General features: G+C 37.5%; 2 protein-coding genes across 3 annotated transcripts in view; one reads left to right on the forward strand and one right to left on the reverse strand.

Moving 5' to 3' along the window:
- tbx21 (T-box transcription factor 21) overlaps nt 1-14290 on the forward strand; it is a 42347-nt gene extending 28057 nt beyond the window's left edge. Inside the window, 4 exon segments of the mRNA XM_061908117.1 lie at nt 3178-3336; nt 3406-3427; nt 3430-3466; nt 5223-14290. Coding sequence (XP_061764101.1) covers nt 3178-3336; nt 3406-3427; nt 3430-3466; nt 5223-5958 — 954 coding nt within the window. The 3' untranslated portion in view covers nt 5959-14290.
- Nucleotides 14291-14299: 9 nt separating this feature from the next.
- The window catches only part of osbpl7 (oxysterol binding protein-like 7), an 80696-nt gene continuing 70736 nt past the window's right edge, over nt 14300-24259 (reverse strand). For both annotated transcript variants that reach the window (XM_061908116.1, XM_061908115.1), the window contains 7 exons: nt 23678-23741; nt 23526-23604; nt 23310-23454; nt 23088-23238; nt 22880-23006; nt 14815-14937; nt 14300-14740 (listed from right to left, as the gene is read on the reverse strand). In XM_061908116.1, the coding sequence (XP_061764100.1) occupies nt 14632-14740; nt 14815-14937; nt 22880-23006; nt 23088-23238; nt 23310-23454; nt 23526-23604; nt 23678-23741 (798 nt within the window). In that variant the 3' untranslated portion in view covers nt 14300-14631. The remainder of the gene's footprint in view (nt 14741-14814; nt 14938-22879; nt 23007-23087; nt 23239-23309; nt 23455-23525; nt 23605-23677; nt 23742-24259) is intronic.

The raw sequence follows: 24259 nt of genomic DNA on the forward strand, positions 1-24259 counted from the left end.
ATATAAGCGTGCCTCAGGTGTGTTATGTTTGTACGTCTATGATCATATAAATGGGGCACAGGTGCCTTATGTCTTTATATCTATGATAGTATAAACCTGACACAGGTGCGGTAATTATTTTTTTATGTCTATGATATTGTAAATGTGACACAGATGCGTTATGTCTTTGTGTCCATGATAATACAAACATGGCACAAGTGTGTTTTGTCTTTATGTCTATGATAATATAAACGTGACACACTATGATGATATATATATGTGACACAGGTGCGTTACGTTTTTATATCTGATAATACAAACGTGACACAGGTGCTTTATGTTTATATGTCTATGATAATATAAATGGGGCACATGTGCCTTATGTCTTTATATTTATGATAATATAAACGTGACACAGGTGGATCATATCTTTGTTTCCATGATAATATAAACGTGACACACTATGATGATATATATATGTGACAAAGGTGTGTTACGTCTTTATGTCTGATAATACAAATGTGACACAGGTGCGTTATGTCTATTTCTGTCTATGACAATATGAACGTGGCACAGGTGCGTTTTGTCTTTTTTTATGTCAATGATAATATAAACGTGACACAGGTGCGATAATATGAACGTGACGCATGTATGTTATGTCTATGTATATGAGAATATAAACGTGACACAGGTGCGTTATGTCTTTAGTATGTCTATGGTAATATAAACGTGGCACAGATGTGTTGTATTTTTAGGTCTATGATAATATAAATGGGGCACAGATACCTTATGTCTTTATTTCTATGATGATATATACGTGAAACAGGTGCTTTATGTGTTTATCAATGTCCAAAATATATAAATGTGGCAGAGGTGCATATTGTCTTTATTTATGTCTATGATAATATAAACGTGGCACAGGTGCGTTATGTCTTTATTCATGTACATGATAATACAAACGTGACACAGGTGCGTTGTCTTTATTTATTTCAATTATAGTATAAACCTGACACAAAGTGGATTATGTATTTATTTCTGTCCATAATATAAACGTAACATGGTTGCATTATGTCTTAATTTATGTCTATGATAATATAAACGTGACACAGGTGCATCATATCTTTATGTCTATGATGATATAAACATGACACGGGTGCATTATGTCTTTATGGCCATGATAATATAAACTTGACACAGGTTTGTTATGTCTTTATTTATGTCTATGATAATATAAACATGACACAGGGGCGATATGTCTTTATTTCTGTCTATGATTAATATCAACGTCGCACAGGTGCATTATGTCTTTATGTCTGTGATGATAAAAATGTGACACAGAAGCATTATATCTTTATGTCTATGATAATATAATGTGACACAGGTGCGTTGTCTTTATTTATGTCTATGATAATACAAACGTGACACAGATGTGTTATGTCCTTATTTATGTCTACAATTATATAAACGTGACACAGGTGCGTTATGACTTTATGCCTACAATAATATAAACGTGACACGGGTTGCAACCTGCACTTTAACCACCCCAAATTGGTTTATTTGACTTTGAATATATTTTTTCATTTCATTTAAAACAAGTTATCTTATTTTAACATCAACGATAATACAAGTAATATTATATTATACATGTTTTCATTTTATTTGAATCCTATTTTATTAGATTTGTATGCCTTTTTAATATACAAATAGCACAGCTTGCACACTGCAATTTGACATTCGTAATTCATTATATTTTTTTGAAAAATCATTTTTTGTTTTTTTTTCCCTCTTTTGAATTAAACATGTTAGAAAAACTTTTTACAACACACATTTTATTTTAATTTTATTTTCATCATATGTTTTTCATTTCATTTTTCATAATATTCTATCTTATTTATATATTTAAATTAATATAAAAGGAGCCGAGTTAGCCCCATGCACTTTGACCCCCACATTAGATTTTTATTTTCCTCCAGCACCCCCCCCCCCCCCCCCCTACCCCAAAAGGGGACAAGCGGTAGAAAATGGATGGACGGATATTTTCATTTTTGTTTGACTTTTTATAATCATATTCTATCTTATTTCTATATCTACAATAATATAAAAGTAGCGCAGGTAGTGACCCCCGATTTATTTATTCTACTTTGATTATACATTTTTTCATTTTACTAAAAATATTTAATATCTATGATAATAAAAGTCATATTTTATTACATATATTTTCATTTTATTTCAATCATATTTTATCTGATTTCCACACATTTTTAAATATAAAAGTAGCAGAGCTAGCACAATTTGACACCCATAAATAATCATTTAGTTATATTCTTTGGAAAAATACTTTTTTCTCTTTTTTTTTGTTATTAAACATGTCAGAAATAAATACTAACAATACATTTTTATTAAATGTTCATAATATTTTGTATATCTACAATAATTAAAATTTAGTACAGGTAGCCCCATGCACTTTGACCCCAGTCAATTTATTTTATTTACAATATTTTTATTTTATTTTCATAATAATTGTAAAAAAATAATATATTTTACCTTATTTGTATATCTACGATAATACAAAAGTATTAGTTTTAGTTTATGGTATTTTTTTTATTTATGTTGATGATAAAATGAGAAATTACTTTATTTTGTTAACTCTGCAAAAATATAGATACTTTTTTTGGAAGATAATAAATTATGTAAAAACTACAAACTATGGCATAGAAGTAAAAATGAACCTACTTCTGGTCATTTATTTTTATTGTTTTTTAAAAAGGTCAAAAACAAGGGGGAGCTGCTCGTTGAGAAGAGCGACACAGGCTTTCATATCAGTCGCCAAAAGCTTCACGTTTTCAAAAAGACCAGAAAAAGTTTTGAAAATGAGAACTGCTAAATATAGCAACTAAGTGGCTGAGTTGGCAACACTGACGCCTCCTGCTTGGTCTTCTTATACTCAGTTTTGAAGTTTTGAAAATGAGAACTGCTAAATATAGCAACTAAGTGGCTGAGTTGGCAACACTGACGCCTCCTGCTTGGTCTTCTTATACTCAGTTTTGAAGTTTTGAAAATGAGAACTGCTAAACATAGCAACTAAGTGGCTAGGTTGGCAACACTGACGCCTCCTGCTTGGTCTTCTTATACTATGGCCGAGCAGATGCTTCATGTATGCCATGTGTGGTGTAATCCCCTGATCTTGCGTTGTTGCAGATGATCGTGCTTCAGTCTCTGCACAAATATCAGCCTCGTCTTCACGTGGTGGAGGCCAAGGAGGACGGCTCGGAGGACGCCTTCCAGCCGTCCAAAGCTCAAAGCTTCGTCTTCCCCGAGACCCAGTTCATCGCCGTCACCGCCTACCAGAACGCAGACGTGCGTGGACGCGCATGTGATGATGATTGTTACTCTTAATTATACTGAAATGTGATTGTGTTTGTGCAGATCACGCAGTTGAAGATCGACCACAACCCTTCGCCAAGGGTTTCCGGGACAGCTACGACACGTAAGAAAACATCAGCCACGTCTTCTGAGAGCGACGTGTGCGTCTGTTTGATAAGATAATATTCCTCTTTTCATCGCGGTCAAAGATGACACAATCTACTCAAACTGTTTTTACTCTCAAAACCATCACTGATAATCAATCATCATTTATATATATATATATATATATATATATATATATATAAATAATGTTTTTATATATTACTTTATATCAATTATCATATTTTATATATAATTTTTTTTTGTATTATATCAATCCTCATAATATTATATATATATATAATATTTGTATATATATTCATCAATTATCAACATATTTTATAGATGAATCAATCGTCACATTTTATCTATATATTTTTTGTAAATATTTATCAATCATAATATGTATACATATATATTTTATACAATATCAATCATCGCCATAATATTTAATATATATATATATATATTATATTATATATACAGTATATATATATATGTATGTATGTATATATATGTATATATGTGTGGGTATATATATATATATATATATATATATTTATATACATATATATATATATATATATATATATAGTGTATGTGTATATATAATAAATACTACATAAATATATAAAAAATATTCCATATATAAAAATGATGACAATAATTGATACAAAAATGTATCTATAAAATATGACTAATGAATATATAAAAATAAAATACATATATACATTATATATATCAATATAAAAATATATGTATTATATTTTCATATACTCATCAATCATCATATTTTATAAATATATTTTTTATATCAATTATCGTAATCATTTTTATATATATAAAGAATTGTATTATTATATCAATCATCATCATATTTTGTATATATATTTTTAACAATCAGTCATCTTTTCTATATATTATATCAATCATAATATTTCATGTATATATATTTGTATATATTAATCATAATATTATATATATGTACATATATATATATATAGTATATTTTCATATATTATAGCAATCATAAGATTTTATATATTTTTTTATGTATTATATCAATCATCGTCATAATCTTACACACAACCATATATATGTGTATATATATGCGTATATATAGTGTATATATACATTATACATATATACAGTGTGTATGTGTGTATGTATATATATACATATATATATATATATATATATATATACATATATAGATATAAACAATGTGTATTTATCTATATCTATATAATGTATATAGATATATACACACTGTATATATATATAGATATATATATATATACACACACACACTGTTTATATATATATATATATATATATATATATATATATATACACACACATATACATATATATGTATATATATACACACACACACAGTGTACATATATAAATATATGTACGGCTGAATTCCTCCCAGGGATCAATAATATATATATATATATATAATAGAATGTACTAATAGAATGTGTATATATATATATATATATATATATAATAGAATGTACTAATAGAATGTGTATATATATACATTATATATGTGTATATATATAATAGAATGTATATATATGTACAAATATATACGTACATATATACGCACATCACATATATATATGTGAATACATATATACGTATATATATATATATATATATATATATATATATATATATATATACGTATATATATATGAATGTATGTGTGTGTTGAAGTTGATACTTGAAAAATGAGCAGGAAGTAACACCTTTTCTTTCCCGCCTAGTTTGTACGCGCCCCCCGACCGCCTCACCCCCTCCCCCACAGACAGCCAAGCGCTGCTGGCGGGGGGCTGCTACCCTCCAGGCTACCTGAGCGAGCCGTACATCAGCCCGCTGCCCCAAAGTCGCTTCTACGGCCGCGAACCCGTGACGGGGGCCCAGCATCACAAGGACCTGGCCTCCAGCCCGGGGCCCCACTGGTACCTGCCTTCCCAGCAGGCCGTCACCCCCAACCGCCTCGACTTCACCTCGTCATTCGAGGGCGACTTCTCGGGAGGCGGCCTCTACAAGCCCTTCCCCCTCCAGACACCCGCCCTCAGCTACTACCCCGAGCACCCGTTCACCTCCACCAGCGTGTCGGCGGCCACCACGGCGGCATGGACCGCCACCCGGCCCCCCGCTCAGTACCTCAGCCACGCCGGGAAACCCTCCCCCGGCCTGGCCTGGTTCAGACCGCTCGCCTCCTCCCCCTCGTCGCCCGGCAACGCCCGGCCGCACCTCGCCTCCCTGCTGGAGCCCCCCTTACTAGGTGACAAGGCCAAAGAGGCGGGGGAGGAGCATTGGCTGGCGCCGCCCTCGGTGAAGTCGGCCGACCCGACAGACTCGCAGCTGTTTGCGGGCGAGGCGAAGAAGCGGAAGGTGTCGCCCAACACCTCCAGTGGCGAGAACTCGCCGCCGCTACCGCACGCATTGGAAGTGTGCGACAAAGACAGCGACTACTTTGGATATTACACCCACTGAACCTCACCCCCCGCCCCCACCCGTGGCCCCGCCCTCCCACTCACACCTGGACGAGGCCCCCGCTGAACATTTGTGCGGCCCCTCATGAGGACGTTGGAAGGTCAACGTCACACAGCAGGACGTGGAGCGGATGCGACGCGACCGCAGAAAGGACGCCCCGAGGTCACCTGAATGCAACGCACACCTGCGACCGTCGCCTCGGAAACATCTGGATTGTTTAAAAAAAAGAAAACACGGGCATATCTTGACAAGAGCCTGCAGGCCTTGTCTCCTCTTCTTCCCCTCTTCTGCCGTCAAACACCCTCTTTTCTCACCCTCTCCTCCTCGCACCCGCAGTTCATCTGGCGCCCTCTCGTGGCGGCGCAGAGCACTGCAGGCTTGATTTTCTCACTCAAATGAATGCATTTTTCATCTTCACTGCTAAATGAAGGAACATATGCAAACCTCGATCAGCTAAAATAATTACAAAACCCTTGAATCTCAACAGAATTTAGCTTTTATAAAACATACAGAGCGGAACTGTTGTTTGTGACGGTTACCAAGGTAAAGCACAGGTGTCCAAAACACAGCTCGGAGCTCATTTTTTGACGGCCCGCGGCACAATCGTTGGCAATTCTTATATTAGCGTGTTAGCTTTTTCGCTAACAGTCGTATTTGCTCATTTGGTGCATGCTAACGTTTGCATGCTAGCATTTAAAAATTAAATTTAAAAATGTTAGCATGCTTCATGCATGCTAACATCTGCATGATAGCATTTTAAACAAATGGTTCAGGTTCACACCTCAAAGTAATATATTTTGGTACTTGACGCATGTTAGCATGCTAACATTAGCATACTAGCTTTATTAGCTAATATTGTAGGTAAACTCCTCAGCCATGTGTTGGTACTTGATGCATGCTAACATAAGCATGCGGGAAAAAAACAGTTATACACAAAATAATATATTAGGATAATTGACACGTGTTGCAGTTAGCATTTTTGCATGCTAAAATTAGCTTTATTAGCTAATTTTGTAGGCTTAAACCTCAGTCATAATATGTTGGTGCTTAATGCATGCTAACATCTGCATGATAGAATTTTAAACAAATTGTTCTGGTTCACACCTCAAAGTAATATATTTTGATACTTGACACATGTAAAAGTTAGCATTTTAGCATGCTAACATTAGTACACTAGCTTTATTACCTAATTTTGTAGTTATACACCTCAGCCATGTGTTGGTACTTGATGCATGCTAACATTAGCATTCGTAAAAATCAGCTATAAACAACATTTGCATGATAGCATTTTAAACAAATTGTTTAGGTTCACACCTCAAAGTAATATAATATGGTAATTGACACATGTTACAGTTAGCATTTTAGCATGCTAACATTAGCATACGAGCTTTATTAGCTAATTTTATAGGTATACACCTCAGCCATGTGTTGGTACTTGATGCATGCTAACATTAGCATGCGGAAAAAAAACAGTTATACACAAAGTAATATATTAGGATAATTGACACGTGTTACATTTAGCATTTTCGCATGCTAAAATTAGCTTTATTAGCTAATTTTGTAGGCTTACACCTCAGACATAATATGTTGGTGCTTAATGCATGCTAACATCTACATGATAGCATTTTAAACAAATTGTTCAGGTTCACTCCTCAAAGTAATATATTTTGGTACTTGAGGCATGTTAGCATGCTAACATTAGCATAGCGAAGCGAAAAATATTTATATAGCGCTTTTTCTCTAGTGACTCAAAGCACTTTTACATAGTGAAACCCAATATCTAATTTTTACATTCAAACCAGTGTGGGTGGCACTGGGAGCAGGTGGGTAAAGTGTCTTGCCCAAGGACACAACGGCAGTGACTAGGATGGCGGAAGCAGGGATCGAACCTGCAACCCTCAAGTTGCTGGCACGGCCGCTCTACCAACCGAGTTATACCGCCCCATACACAGTAAATACTAGTAAATTGTTCAGGTTCACACCTCAAGGAAATAGTTTGGTACTTGACGCATGTTACTGTTAGCATTTTAGCATGCTAACATTAGCATACTAGCTTTATTAGCTAATTTTGTAGGTATGCACCTCAGCCATGTGTTGGTACTTGATGCATGCTAACATTAGCATTCGAAAAAAATCAGCTATACACAACATTTGCATGAGAGCATTTTAAACAAATTGTTTAGGTTCACACCTCGAAGTAATATATTATGGTAATTGACACGTGTTACAGTTAGCATTTTCGCATGCTAAAATTAGCTTTATTAGCTAATTTTGTAGGCTTACACCTCAGTCATAATATGTTGGTGCTTAATGCATGCTAACATCTGCATGATAGAATTTTAAACAAATTGTTCAGGTTCACACCTCAAAGGACAATATTTTGGTACTTGACACATGTTACAGTTAACATTTTTGCATGCAAACATTAGCATACTAGCTTTATTAGCTAATTTTGTAGGCTTACACCTCAGTCATAATATGTTGGTACTTGATGCATGCTAACATCTGCATGATATCATTTTAAACAACTTGTTCAGGATCAGACCTCAAAGTAATATATTTTGGTACTTGACACATGTTACAGTTAGCATTTTAGCATGCTGACATTAGCATACTAGCTTTACTAGCTAATTTTGTAGGTATACACCTCAGCCATGTGTTGGTACTTGATGCATGCTAACGTTAGCATGCCAGCATTTTAAACAACATTTTCCGATACACACCTCAGAGTAATATAGTATGGTACTTGATGTATGTTACATTTTGAATTTAACATGCGAACATTAGCATGCTAGCTTTATTTGCTAATTTAATAGCCATAAACCTCAGTCATATTTTGGTACTCAACGCATGCTAACATTAGCGTGCTAGCATTTTAAACAAATCAGGTACAGACCTCAGAGTAATATATTATCCTACTTGACGCATGTTACAGTTGGCATTTTAGCAGGCTAACATTAGCATACTAGCTTTATTAGCCAATTTTGTATTTATACACCTCAGCCATGTGTGGTACTTGATGCATGCAAACATTAGCATACTAGCTTTATTAGCTCATTTTGTAGGTGTACATCTCAGTCATGTGTTGGTACATAACACATGCTAACATTAGCACGCCAGCATTTTTAACAACATTTTCCGCTACACACCTCAGAGTAATGTAGTATGGTACTTGATGCATGTTACAGTTAGCATCTAAACATGCTTACATTAGCATGCTAATTTTATAGCCATAAACCTCAGTCATATTTTGGTACTCAATGCACGCTAACATTAGCGTGCTCGCAATTTAAACAAATCAGGTACAGACTTCAGAATAATATATTACGCTACTTGACGCATGCTACAGTTAGCATTTTAGCAGGCTAACATTAGCATACTAGCTTTATTAGCCAATTTTGTATTTATACACCTCAGCCATGTGTGGTACTTGATGCATGCAAACATCAGCATACTAGCTTTATTAGCTCATTTTGTAGGTGTACATCTCAGTCATGTGTTGGTACATAACACATGCTAACATTAGCATGCCAGCATTTTAAACAACATTTTCCGCTGCACACCTCAGAGTAATGTAGTATGGTACTTGATGCATGTTACAGTTACCATTTAAACATGCTTACATTAGCATGCTAATTTAATAGCCATAAACCTCAGTCATATTTTGGTACTCAATGCACGCTAATATTAGCGTGCTAGCATTTTAAACAAATCAGGTACAGACCTCAGAGTAATATTATGCTACTTGATGCATGTTACAGTTCGCATTTTAGCATGCTAAAATTAGCATACTAGCTTTATTAGCTAATTTTGTAGGTATACACCTCATCCATGTGTTGGTACTTGATGCGTGCTAACATTAGCATGCGGGGAAAAAATCAGCTATACACAGAGTAATATATTATGGCAATTGACGCGTGTTACAGTTAGCATTTTTGCATGCTAAAATTAGCTTACTACCTTTATTAGTTAATGTAGGATTACACCTCAGACGTATGTTGGTGCTTAATAGATGCTAACATTTTCTTGGTAGCATTTTAAACAAATTGCTCAGGTTCACACAGAGTAATATATTTCTGTACTTGAAACGTTATAGTTAGCGTCTTAGCATGCTAACTTTAAAATGCTAGTTTTTTCTAGCTAATTCAGCAGGTATACAACTCAGTGTCATATATTTTGATATTTCACTAATTGGTAAGCATGTTAGCATAGTACTGTTAGCATGCTAGCTTTTTTTTAGTCCATTTTGCTCATATCCTTTTTAGTTGATGCTATCTGGCCAGTGTGCTAACTGTTACCATTTCAGTTTGGCTTTGGCCTGTCAGCATTCACGCAAAATTTATATCAAAATGGCATTTAGTAGTTCCATAGATTGGAAGTAAAAACTACAAAAATGGCCGCCGCATCCTTTTCCAATGGAAAAAGTTTGGGGCAACAATGCGTTAAAGGTTAAAGATGGAAGGACCGTTACTTCCACGGTGCGTTTGAGGTCTGTAGGAGACACAAATGTTGCATGAGGGGCCTCGCTCTTCTTCTGTGGTCTCAAACTAAAGTGGGTCATTCGCACACCTGGGAGCCAAAAAGCCGCTGTCACCGCCATGAACAGGAAGTGGGAAGTGATCACGCAGACACCATTTGGGGGGGGGGGTAATCCATCCATCCATTTTCTACTGCTTGTCCTTTTTGAAGTCGCGGGGGGTGCTGGAGCCTATCTCAGCTGCATTCGGGCGGAAAGCGTCGTACAACCTGGACAAGTCGCCACGTTATCACAGGGCCACATTGTTCATTTTTGAAGTGCAATTAGGAATTAATTAGCATAATCCAGGGGCGTCCAAACTTTTTCCACTTATATTTTGATATTTATCATTTTCAAAACCAATACAATATATTTATATTTTTTACTTTTAGGGACCAGGGGGAAATAAGTATTATACATTTTTTTTAAATGCTTAAATCTCTCTATTAACTTTAGGTCTGTTTGTTGATACAGGTAAAGATAATAATAATAATAACAATAAAAGCATGTTTTTTCTGGCAAAAAAACAAAATATGTAATATTTCCCCCCCCCACAAAATTCATAATCCAGGGGCGTCCAAACTTTTTACACTTCCATTTTGATATTTTTTGTTTTCAGAACCAATACAATATACTTACATTTTTTTACTTTTAGGGACCGGGGAAAAATAAGTCGTATACATTTTTTTATTATTATGCTTAAATCTCTCTATCAACTTTAGGTCTGTTTGTTGATACAGGTCAAAATTAAAAAAATCATAATAATAAAATCATGATTTTTATGGCAAAAAAAACACAAAATATGCAATATCCCCCCCCCCCCAAAAAAAATCATAGTGGAGTATCTGATTGAAGTAACTGGAGCCCTAAATAAGTCATTAGTATTTTTGAAGTAATCCATCCATCCATTTTCTACCGCTTGTCCCTTTTGGGGTGGCGGGGGGTGCTGGAGCCTATCTCAGCTGTATTGGGTCGTAAGGCGGGGTACTCCCTCTCATAATAGGGCCACATTGTTCATATTTGAAGTGCAATTAGCAATTAATTAGCATAATCCAGGGGCGTCCAAACTTTTTCCACTTCCATTTTGATATTTATCATTTTCAAAACCAATACAATAAACTTATATTTTTTTACTTTTAGGGACCGGGGAAAAATAAGTCATGTAAAAAAATGTTTATTCTTAAATCTCTCTATCAATGTATAGGTCTGTTTGTTGATACAGGTAAAAATAAAATAAAAAATAATAATAACAATAAAAGCATGATTTTTCTGGCAAAAAAAAAAAAGCAATATTTTTCCCCCCCAAAAATTCATAATACAGAGGCGTCCAAACTTTTTCCACTTCCATTTTGATATTTTTCGTTTTCAAAACCAATACAATATACTTATATTTTTTTACTTTTAGGAACCGGGGAAAGATAAGTCATTTAAATTTTTTTTTATGCTCAAATCTCTCTATCAATTTATACGTCTGTTTGTTGATACAGGTAAAAATAGCAATAATAATAAAAATAACAATAAAAGCATGTTTTTTCTGGCAAAAAAACAAAATATGCAATATTCTTCCGCCCAAAAAATTCATAATCCAGGGGCGTCCAAACTTTTTCCACTTCCATTCTGATATTTTTCGTTTTCAAAACCAATACAATATACTTATATTTTTTTACTTTCAGGGACCAGGGAAAAATAAGTCATTTACATCTGTTTTATGCTTAAATCTCTCCATCAATTTATATGTCTATTTGTTGATACAGGTAAACATAGTAATAATAATAAAAATAACAATAAAAGCATGTTTTTTCTGGCAAAAAAACTAAATATGCAATATTCTTCCCCCAAAAAATTCATAATCCAGGGGCGTCCAAACTTTTTCCACTTCCATTTTGATATTTATCGTTTTCAAACCAATACAATATATTTATATGTTTTACTTTTAGGGACCGGGGAAAAATAAGTCATATACATTTTTTTTAATGTTTAAATCTCTATCAACTTTAAGTCTGTTTGTTGATACAGGTAAAAATAATAAATAATAATAATAATAACAATAAAAGCATGTTTTTATGGCAAAAAAAAACAAAATATGCAATACTTTCCCCCCCTCCCAAAAAAATTCATAATCCAGGGGCGTCCAAACCTTTTCCACTTCCATTTTGATATTTTTCGTTTTCAAAACCAATATAATATACTTATATTTTTTACTTTTAGGGACCAGGGAAAAATAAGTCACAAACATTTTTTTTTATGCTTAAATCTCTCTATCAACTTTAGTTTAGGGAAGGAACAGCCAGCCGGTAGAAGACCACAAGGACGACTTAGGACACGTTGGGGGGGACTATGTATCCCAGCTGGCCTGGGAACGGCTCGGGATCTCCTGGGAAGAGCTGGACAAAGTGGCTGGGGACAGGGAAGTCTGGGCTTCTCTGCTTAGGCTGCTGACCCCGCAACCCGACCTCGGATAAATGGAAGATGGATATTTTTTTTAGGAATGACAGTTTAAAAAAAAAACATTCACAGAAGTGTTAAAATAAATATTTATTATTATTTTACTATTAAGATTCAAGTCTCTGATTAACTTTAGATCTATTTGTTGATCATAGGTGTTTGTTATATTTTTTTTAATGTTTTTTTTTCTGCCCTTTTGTCAAAGAAAACAACAACAAAAAAAAAGCCATAATTTCTACCAAAATTTTACAAAGACAAATATTTAATGTGACGTAATTGGAGCCTTGAATAGATCAGTAATTCATAACAACATTGATTTTTTGATTCATGATTATTTTTTGAGCAATGACCCAAAAAAAAAAGAAAGTCAACATTGCCAATTTTTCTTGTTACATGTATCTGTTTGCTCTTGTATTCCACTCTTTTATATTATCTTATGAATGTGCCGCGTGCCGTTAAATTTTTTTTGCTGCAGACAATGCTTTGGATACCCTTGGGGTAATGCAGGGAGACAATCAGAGAGGTATAATGGTCACGTGCTTAGGCTTCTCTGCTTAGGCTGGTGCCCCCGCAACCCGACCTCGGATAAATGGAAGATGGATATTTTTTTTTTAGGAATGACAGTTTAAAAAAAAACATTCACAGAAGTGTTAAAAATAAATATTTATTATTATTTTACTATTAAGATTCAAGTGTCTGATTAACTTTAGATCTATTTGTTGATCATAGGTGTTTGTTATATTTTTTTTAAATGTTTTTTTTCTGCCCTTTTGTCAAAGAAAACAAAAAAACAAAAAAAGCCATAATTTCTCCCAAAATTTTACAAAGACAAATATTTAATGTGACGTAATTGGAGCCTTGAATAGATCAGTAATTCATAACAACATTGATTTTTTGATTCATTATTATTTTTTGAGCAATGACCCAAAAAAAAAGAAAGTCAACATTGCCATTTTTTCTTGTTACATTTACCTGTTTGCTCATGTATTCCACTCTTTTATATTATTTTATGAATGTGCCGCGTGCCGTTAAAAAAAATTTGCTGCAGACAATGCTTTGGATACCCTTGGGGTAATGCAGGGAGACAATCAGAGAGGTATAATGGTCAGGTGCTGTTATTTGGCAGCATCCCAAATAAAAGCAGGAATAAATCGATCAAATGAACAATAAATGCACTTATTTTCAATAACGACAGGAGGAGCATGTACAGAACATCAAATGTTAACCGAGCAATAATCCTCTCATCAATTTTCGATTTATGAAATGAGATTTTTTTCGAAAGGAAAAGTGTTATTTATTGAAGGTGGCGCCAGTGAGTCTTGTTGTTGTTTTTCTATTCCAATAAAGATCTGTTTGTCACAAATGTGCTTTCAAACCAAACATGAGTGATTGAATGTTTTAATAGGGAACATACATTTCTAACAAGTATGTGTTGTTTGAAAAAGCTGACGGTGCCCGTGAGCCAGTCACGGATTAGAACCATCCTCGCTCTCCACGTCACAAAAGTCAAGGCAGCGTTTGCTGTTTTAGCTCCTCAGTGGCGTGCGGAGGTCCTCACAACTAAACAAGGTGTGTGTGTGTGTGTGTGTGTGTGTGTGTGTGTGTGTGTGTGTGTGTGTGTGTGTGTGTGTGTGTGTGTGTGTGTGTGTGTGAGTGTGTGTGTGTGTGTGTGTGTGTGTGTGTGTGTGTGTGTGTGTGTGTGTGTGGGTGTGTCACCATAAAGTTATACTGGCCATGTTGGCAAAGCCCGGGTCCTTTCGGAGCTTCCAGTACGTTCCCTTTGTCAACCACACGTCACGGCCGCAACAATCTTTGGCTTTTCTGAACACAAATAGCATTAATGTAGACGATGACAAAGTAACAATGAGTGTGTTTGCTTGGAGGGGCGGCCTTACTTGAAGAAAGCGGGAACATGTTCCTCCCCTTTTTTGCCCAGCTCTTTCCTCATCTCCCGCTGGCGCTCCTCGATCTCGTCTTTCTTTTTGTCCGTCTCGTCCACTTGTCCTTCCTCCAGCAACCTGCCGACAGCAAGCGCATTATTACCTCCTCGAGCAGCTTTTATTCTGCATCACTTTGTTAGTTAGTGAGTGGGCCACTTCTTGTTTGAGTCTGTAACTTCCTTCTTGGTTTGGAACTTCTTACTGGTGATATCCTGTTGGTCTTACTTTGCAACTTCCTGTTTGTGTTTGTAACTTCCTGTTCTTGTTTGTGTTTGTAACTTCCTGTTTTATTTTGTAACTTCCTGTTTTACGTTTCTAACTTCCTGTATGTTTTTATTGTAGTGTTTGTCGGCAACTTCCTGCCTGTTTTAACTGTAACTATTTGTGTTAGCTTGTAACTTCTTACTGGTGATATCCTGTTGGTCTTACTTTGCAACTTCCTGTTTGTGTTTGTAACTTCCTGTTTTTTGTTTCTAACCTCCTGTGTTGCAGTTTTCGTCTGCAACTTACTGTTTGTGTTTGTAACTTCCTGTTTTATTTTGTAACTTCCTGTTTTCCGTTTCTAACTTCCTGTATGTTTTTATTGTAGCGTTTGTCTGCAACTTCCTGTTTTATTTTGTAGCTTCCTGTGTGTTTTAACTGTAACTATTTGTGTTTGCTTGTAACTTCTTACTGGTGGTATCCTGTTGTTCTTACTTTGCAACTTAGTGTTGTGTTCGTAACTTCCTGTTTTTTTGTTTCTAACTTCCTGTATTGCAGTTTTTGTCTGCACCTTCCTGTTAGTAACTTCCTGTTTTATTTTGTAACTTCCTGTTTTCCGTTTCTAACTTCCTGTATGTTTGTATTGTATTGTTTGTCTGCAACTTCCTGTTTTATTTTGTAGCTTCCTGTGTGTTTTGACTGTAACTATTTGTGTTTGCTTGTAAGTTCCTGTTTGGTTTGGAACTTCTTACTGGTGATATCCTGTTGTTCTTACTTTGCAACTTCCTGTTGTGTTCGTAACTTCCTGTTTTTTTGTTTCTAACCTCCTGTATTGCAGTTTTTGTCTGCACCTTCCTGTTAGTAACTTCCTGTTTTATTTTGTAACTTCCTGTTTTCCATTTCTAACTTTCTGTATGTTTGTATTGTATTGTTTGTCTGCAACTTCCTGTTTTATTTTGTAGCTTCCTGTGTGTTTTGACTGTAACTATTTGTGTTTGCTTGTAACTTCCTGTTTGGTTTGGAACTTCTTACTGATGATATCCTGTTGGTTTTAATTCACAACTTCCTGTTTGTGTTTGTAACTTCCTGTTTTTTCGTTTCTAACCTCCTGTATTTCAGTTTTTGTCTGCAACTTCCTGTTTGTGTTTGGAACTTCCTTTTTTATTTCGTAACTTCCTGTTTTTCGTTTCTAACTTCCTGAATGTTTTTTATTGAAATGTTTGTCTGCAACTTCCTGTTTTATTTTGTAGCTTCCTGTCTGTTTTGACTGTAACTATTTGTGTTTGCTTGTAACTTCTTATAGGTGCTACCCTGTTGGTCTTAGTTTGCAACTTCCTGTTTGGTTTGGAACTTCTTACTGGTGATATCCTGTTGGTCTTACTTTGCAACGTCCTGTTTGTGTTTTTAACTTCCTGTTTTATTTGTAACTTCCTGTTTTCCGTTGCTAACTTCCTGTATTTTTTATTGAAGTGTTTGTCTGCAACTTCATGTTTTGTTTTGTCGCCTCCTGTGTGTTTTGACTGTAACTATTTGTGTTTGCTTGTGACTTCCTGTTTGGTTTGGAACTTCTTACTGGTGATATCCTGTTGGTCTTACTTTGCAACTTCCTGTTTGTGTTTTTAACTTCCTGTTTTTTCATTTCTAACCTCCTATATTGCAGTTTTTGTCTGCAACTTCCTGTTTGTGTTTGTAACTTCCGGTTTTTCGCGTCTAACTTCCTGTATGTTTTTATTGAAGTGTTTGTCTGCAACTTCCTGTTGTATTTTGTATCTTCCTGTGTGTTTTGACTGTAACTATTTGTGTTTGCTTGTAACTTCCTGTTTGGTTTGGAACTTCTTACTGGTGACATCCTGTTGATTTTACTTTGCAACTTCCTGGTTGTGTTTGTAACTTCCTGTTTCTTTGTTTGTAACCTCCTGTATTGCAGTTTTTGTCTGCATCTTCCTGTTTGTGTTTGTAACTTCCTGTTTGTGTTTGTAACTTCCTGTTTTTTGTTTCTAACTTCCCATGTCTTTATTGTAGTGTTTGTCTGCAACTTCCTGTTTTATTTTGTAGCTCCCTGTGTGTTTTGACTGTAACTATTTGTGTTTGCTTGTAACTTCCTGTTTGGTTTGGAACTTCTTACTGGTGATATCCTGTTGGTCTTACTTTGCAACTTCCTGTTTAAGTTTGTAACTTCCTTATTTGGGTGTCTAACCTCCTGTATTGCAGTTTTTGTCTGCAACTTCCTGTTTGTGTGTGTAACTTCCTGTTTTATTTTGGAACTTCCTGTTTTTTTGTTTTTAACTTCCCGTATGTTTTTATTGAAGTGTTGGTCTGCAACTTCCTGTCTTATTTAGTAACTTCTGGTTTTTCATCTCTAACTTCCGGTATGTTTTTATTGCAGTGTTTGTTTGCAACTTCTTGTTTTATTTTGTAGCTTCTTGTGTGTTTTGACTGTAACTTTTTGGGTTTGCTTGTAACTTCCTGTTTGATGTCATTTCTCACTTCCTCTAAGTGCTTTTGTGTTTCTAACTTCCTGTTTGTGATTGTAACTTCCTGTTTGTGTTTGTACATTACTGTTTTATTTTTCTGTAACTTTCCTTTTGGTTTGGAACTTATCTGTAATGCACTGTTTGTGTTACCTTGCTACTTCATGTTTGTGATTGTAACTTCCTGTTTGAATTGTAATTTCTTTTTTGTTGTTGTTTCTGACTTACTGTTTGGTTTGGAACGTTTTATGTTTTTGTTGATTCAAATTTTCTGTTTATTTTTGTCTGCAACTTTCTGCTTATTTTAGTAACTTTCTGCATTTGTTAGCAACTTCCTGCTTGTGTTAGTAACTTCCTGCTTGTTTGTAACTTCCTGCTTGTGTTAGTAACTTCCTGTGTGTGTTAGCAACTTCCTGTTTGTGTTAGCAACTACCTGCTTGTGTTAGCAACTTCCTGCTTGTGTTAGTAACTTCCTGATTATGTGAGCAACTTCCTGTGTTTGTTAGCAACTTGCTGCTTGTGTTTGAAACTTCCTGTTTGTGTTAGTAACGTTCTGTGTTTATTAGCAACTACCTGCTTGTGTTGGCAACTTCCTGCTTGTGTGAGCATCTTCCTGCTTGTGTTAATAACTTCCTGTTTGTGTTAGTAACTTCCTGTGTGTGTTAGCAACTTCCTGTTTGTGTTAGCAACTACCTGCTTGTGTTTGTAACTTCCTGCTTGTGTTAGCAACTTCCTGCTTGTGTATGGGTTAGCGACTTCCTGCTTGTCTTAGTGACCTCCTGGTCATGTTAGCATTTTCCTACGTGTGTTAGTAACTTCCTGCTTGCGTTAACAAATTCCTGCGTGTGTTGGCAACTTCCTGTGTGTGTTGGCAACTTCTTGCTTGCGTTAGCGACTTCCTGCTTGTGTTAGCAACTTCCTGCTTGTGTTAGCAACTTTCTGCGTGTGTTAGCGACTCCCTGCGTGTGTTAGCGACTTCCTGCTTGTGTTAGCAACTTCCTGCTTTTGTTAGCAACTTTTTGTGTGTGTTAGCAACTCCCTGCGTGTGTTAGCAACTTCCTGCGTGTGTTAGCAACGTTCTGCTTGTGTTAGCGACCTCCTGCTCATGCTAGCCCTTTCCTGCGTGTGAGCAGCTTTATGCTTCTTAGCCACTTCCTGCTATTGTTAGCAACTTCCTGCTTGTAATAGCAATTTTCTGCTTGTGTTAGTAACTTCTTGTTTGTGTTAGCCACTTCCTGTGTGTGTTGGCAACTCCCTGCTTGGGTTATTAACTTCCTGCTTGTGTTAATCATTTTCTGCTTATGTTTGTAACTTCCTGCTTGTGTTAGTAACTTCACGCTTGTGTTAGCAACTTCCTGTTTGTGTTAGTGACTTCCTGCTTGTGTTAGCAACTTCCTGTTTGTGTTAGAAACTTCCTGCTTGTGTTAGCAACTTCCTGCGTGTGATAGCAATTTTCTGCTTGTGTTAGTAACTTCTTGTTTGTGTTAGCCACTTCCTGTGTGTGTTGGCAACTCCCTGCTTGGGTTATTAACTTCCTGCTTGTGTTAGTACCTTCCTGCTTGTGTTAGCAACTTCCTGCTTGTCTTAGCAACTTCCTGCTTGTGTTAGCAACTTCCTGCTTGTGTTAGTACCTTCCTGCTTGTGTTAGTGACTTCCTGCTTGTGTTAGCAACGTCCTGTTTGTGTTAGCAACTTCCTGCTTGTGTTAGAAACTTCCTGCTTGTGTTAAGAACTTCCTGCTTGTGTTAGTACCTTCCTGCTTGTGTTAGCAACTTCCTGCTTGTGTTAGTACCTTCCTGCTTGTGTTAGTGACATCCTGCTTGTGTTAGCAACTTCCTGTTTGTGTTAGCAACTTCCTGCTTGTGTTAGAAACTTCCTGCTTGTGTTAGCAACTTCCTGCTTGTGTTAAGAACTTCCTGCTTGTGTTAAGAACTTCCTGCTTGTGTTAGCAACGTCCTGCTTGTGTAAGTAACTTCCTGCTTGTGTTAGCAACTTCCTGCTTGTGTTACCAACTACCTGATTGTGGTAGTACCTTCCTGATTGTGTTAGCGACTTCCTGCTTGTGTTAGCAACTTCCTGCTTGTGTTAGCAACTTCCTTCTTGTGTTATCAACTACCTGTTTGTGTTAGTACCTTCCTGCTATGTTATCGATTTCCTGCTTGTGTTAGCAACTTCCTGCTTGTGTTAGCAACTTCCTGCTTGTGTTAAAAACTTCCTGCTTGTGTTAGCAACTTCCTGCTTGTGTTAAGAACTTCCTGCTTGTGTTAAGAACTTCTTGCTTGTGTTAGCAACTTCCTGCTTGTGTAAGTAACTTCCTGCTTGTGTTAGCAACTTCCTGCTTGTGTTAGCAACTACCTGATTGTGGTAGTACCTTCCTGATTGTGTTAGCGACTTACTGCTTGTGTTAGCAACTTCCTGCTTGTGTTAGCAACTTCCTGCTTGTGTTAGCAACTACCTGTTTGTGTTAGTACCTTCCTGCTTGTGTTAGCAACTTCCTGCTTGTGTTAGCAACTTCCTGCTTGTGTTAGCAACTTCCTGCTTGTGTTATTGACTTCCTGCTTGTGTTAGCGACTTCCTGCTTGTGTTAGCAACTTCCTGCTTGTGTTAGCAACGACCTGCTTGTGTTAGCAACTCCCTGCTTGGGTTATTAACTTCCTGCTTGTGTTAATAATTTTCTGCTTATGTTTGTAACTTCCTGCTTGTGTTAGTAACTTCACGCTTGTGTTAGCAACTTCCTGTTTGTGTTAGTGACTTCCTGCTTGTGTTAGCAACTTCCTGTTTGTGTTTGAAACTTCCTGCTTGTGTTAGCAACTTCCTGCTTGTGATAGCAATTTTCTGCTTGTGTTAGTAACTTCTTGTTTGTGTTAGCCACTTCCTGTGTGTGTTGGCAACTCCCTGCTTGGGTTATTAACTTCCTGCTTGTGTTAGTACCTTCCTGCTTGTGTTAGCAACTTCCTGCTTGTGTTAGCAACTTCCTGCTTGTGTTAGCAACTTCCTGCTTGTGTTAGTACCTTCCTGCTTGTGTTAGTGACTTCCTGCTTGTGTTAGCAACGTCCTGCTTGTGTTAGCAACGTCCTGTTTGTGTTAGCAACTTCCTCCTTGTGTTAGAAACTTCCTGCTTGTGTTAGTACCTTCCTGCTTGTGTTAGCAACTTCCTGCTTGTGTTAGCAACTTCCTGCTTGTGTTAGCAACTTCCTGCTTGTGTTAGTACCTTCATGCTTGTGTTAGTGACTTCCTGCTTGTGTTAGTAACGTCCTGCTTGTGTTAGCAACGTCCTGTTTGTGTTAGCAACTTCCTGCTTGTGTTAGAAACTTCCTGCTTGTGTTAAGAACTTCCTGCTTGTGTTAGTACCTTCCTGCTTGTGTTAGCAACTTCCTGCTTGTGTTAGAAACTTCCTGCTTGTGTTAGAAACTTCCTGCTTGTGTTAGCAACTTCCTGCTTGTGTTAAGAACTCCCTGCTTGTGTTAAGAACTTCCTGCTTGTGTTAGCAACTTCCTGCTTGTGATAGCAATTTTCTGCTTGTGTTAGTAACTTTTTGTTTGTGTTAGCCACTTCCTGTGTGTGTTGGCAACTCCCTGCTTGGGTTATTAACTTCCTGCTTGTGTTAGTACTTTCCATCTTGTGTTAGCAACTTCCTGCTTGTGTTAGCAACTTCCTGCTTGTGTTAGCAACTTCCTGCTTGTGTTAGTGACTTCCTGCTTGTGTTAGCAACGTCCTGTTTGTGTTAGCAACGTCCTGCTTGTGTTAGAAACTTCCTGCTTGTGTTAAGAACTTCCTGCTTGTGTTAGTACCTTCCTGCTTGTGTTAGCAACTTCCTGCTTGTGTTAGCAACTTCCTGCTCGTGTTAGCAACTTCCTGGTTGTGTTAGTACCTTCCTACTTGTGTTAGTGACTTCCTGCTTGTGTTAGCAACGTCCTGTTAGTGTTAGCAACTTCCTGCTTGTGTTAGAAACTTCCTGCTTGTGTTAGTACCTTCCTGCTTGTGTTAGCAACTTCCTGCTTGTGTTAGCAACTTCCTGCTTGTGTTAGCAACGACCTGCTTGTGTTAGCAACGACTTGCTTGTGTTAGCAACTTCCTGATTGTGTTAGCAACTTCCTGCTTGTGTTAGCAGCTTCCTGTTTGTGTTAGTAACATCCTGTGTGTGTTAGCAACTTCGTGTGTTATTTAGCAACTTCCTGCATGTGTTAGTAACTTCCTGCTTGTGTTAAGAACTTCCTGCTTGTGTGAGTAAGTTCCTGCTTGAGTTAAGAACTTCCTGCTTGTGTTAAGAACTTCCTGCTTGTGTTAGCAACTTTCTGCATGTGTTAGTAACTTCCTACTTGTGTTAACAACTTCCTGCTTGAGTTAACAACTTCCTGCTTGAGTTAGCAACTTCCTGCTTGTGTTAGTAACTTCCTGCTTGTGTTAGCAACTTCCTGCTTGTGTTAGTGACTTCCTGCTTGTGTTAGCAACGTCCTGTTTGTGTTAGCAACGTCCTGCTTGTGTTAGAAACTTCCTGCTTGTGTTAAGAACTTCCTGCTTGTGTTAGTACCTTCCTGCTTGTGTTAGCAACTTCCTGCTTGTGTTAGCAACTTCCTGCTCGTGTTAGCAACTTCCTGGTTGTGTTAGTACCTTCCTACTTGTGTTAGTGACTTCCTGCTTGTGTTAGCAACGTCCTGTTAGTGTTAGCAACTTCCTGCTTGTGTTAGAAACTTCCTGCTTGTGTTAGTACCTTCCTGCTTGTGTTAGCAACTTCCTGCTTGTGTTAGCAACTTCCTGCTTGTGTTAGCAACGACCTGCTTGTGTTAGCAACGACTTGCTTGTGTTAGCAACTTCCTGATTGTGTTAGCAACTTCCTGCTTGTGTTAGCAGCTTCCTGTTTGTGTTAGTAACATCCTGTGTGTGTTAGCAACTTCGTGTGTTATTTAGCAACTTCCTGCATGTGTTAGTAACTTCCTGCTTGTGTTAAGAACTTCCTGCTTGTGTGAGTAAGTTCCTGCTTGAGTTAAGAACTTCCTGCTTGTGTTAAGAACTTCCTGCTTGTGTTAGCAACTTTCTGCATGTGTTAGTAACTTCCTACTTGTGTTAACAACTTCCTGCTTGAGTTAACAACTTCCTGCTTGAGTTAGCAACTTCCTGCTTGTGTTAGTAACTTCCTGCTTGTGTTAATAACTTCCTGCTTGTGTGAGTAGCTTCCTGCTTGTGTTAAGAACTTCCTGCTTGTGTTAAGAACTTCCTGCTTGTGTTAGCAACTTCCTGCATGTGTTAGTAACTTCCTGCTTGTGTTAACAACTTCCTGCTTGAGTTAGCAACTTCCTGCTTGAGTTAGGAACTTCCTGCTTGTGTGAGTAACTTCTTCTGTTTGGTCACCGTTGGTCAGGCCGCAGCCTGGTGTCTGTAGGGGGCAGCAGAGGCCTGAGGTCTGGCGTGAGCTCGTTGAGTTCCATGGCGAAGGAGGAGAAGCCGTAGTAGAGCAGGTGGTCTTTGGGCTGTGGGTCTGCCGGGCATCAGGAGAGGAGGTGGAAGGTGAGGAAGAGAACAAAGGATGTAGAAGAAGAAAGTGCCAGAAAAGACGTACTAGGCTTCCAGACGCACTTGGGCGTGGGCAGCGTGTCACAGAAGATGCCTTCATGCCACAGACCTCCAAAGCGGTGAATGACACTGCCGCTCTGGTCCAGCACCGTGCCTTGGACCTCGTTCTTGTTGGCCTCGGAGCCCCAGTAGCGAGACTACCAGACCAAAACCAACATGTGGGACCGTGACAAGAAGGGAAGAACCAGGTCCTTCTTTAAGGACTCACCTTCACGAAGGTGATCTTGCAGGTGCATATGTTGCTCTTCAGGTTTCGGATGGTGACTTCGCCGTAATGTTCCAGGTAGCGCTGCTGACTCAGCACGTTGTGGATGCAGGTCACCACTTTGTTCCACTCGTAGTGGTCTCTGTACCTGGACGTGACACCAACAACACCTTAGGGGGACATTCTTCTGGAGCGTCCCGTCATCCCGCCCGACGTTACCTGGGCAGCGTGACGTTCACCATTCCGGTGGGCACGATCTCCAGCGACTTGCCCCAGAACTTGTTCTTCCACCTCTGGTCTGTTGGCACACCAAGAAGAAAAAGGGTTCAAGCTCAAGTCCAGGTTCTGCCTCTGAGGTTTTGAAGTCTCACCTTGCCAGAAGGAGAAGTTGTCTGAGTCTGCATGGCAGGCTGAGATGGGAGGATGGTGACACACCTGAGGCCACAAAGAAACAGGAGATCAAGACAAAGTTCTAGAAAGGTTTGTACGCACATACAACATCTAACACCTTCAGTACATCACTATGTGGAAGTCAAGTATGGATCAATGTTGATATGATCCACTTCAACAAACTGATCAAAGTGTTTACAAAGTAGGAGAAAGACGAATACTGATGAAAAAAAAAAATCAACTTCATTGATTTATCATCATTTATCACAGGGGTGTCCTAACTTTTTCAACTGGGAAAATAAAAGAATTTGGGGGTCATTTTGAAACGTTTCATTTTTCAATACACAATATTTTTTTTTTTTAACCTCAAGGGCCCCTCTCAAGGTTTGTGCCATGGACCCCGGAAAGGTCTCAGTCATAAGAATAAACAAAAAGGCCATATATATATATACATATATATATATATCGTCCTCTCCAAGGTTCTCATAGTCATCATTGCCACCGACGTCACACTGGGTGTGAGTTCTCCTTGCCTTTATGTGGGTTCTTCCGAGGATGTCGTA

This window comes from Nerophis ophidion, linkage group LG08 (assembly GCF_033978795.1).
Source record: "Nerophis ophidion isolate RoL-2023_Sa linkage group LG08, RoL_Noph_v1.0, whole genome shotgun sequence".
NCBI lineage: Eukaryota > Metazoa > Chordata > Actinopteri > Syngnathiformes > Syngnathidae > Nerophis > Nerophis ophidion.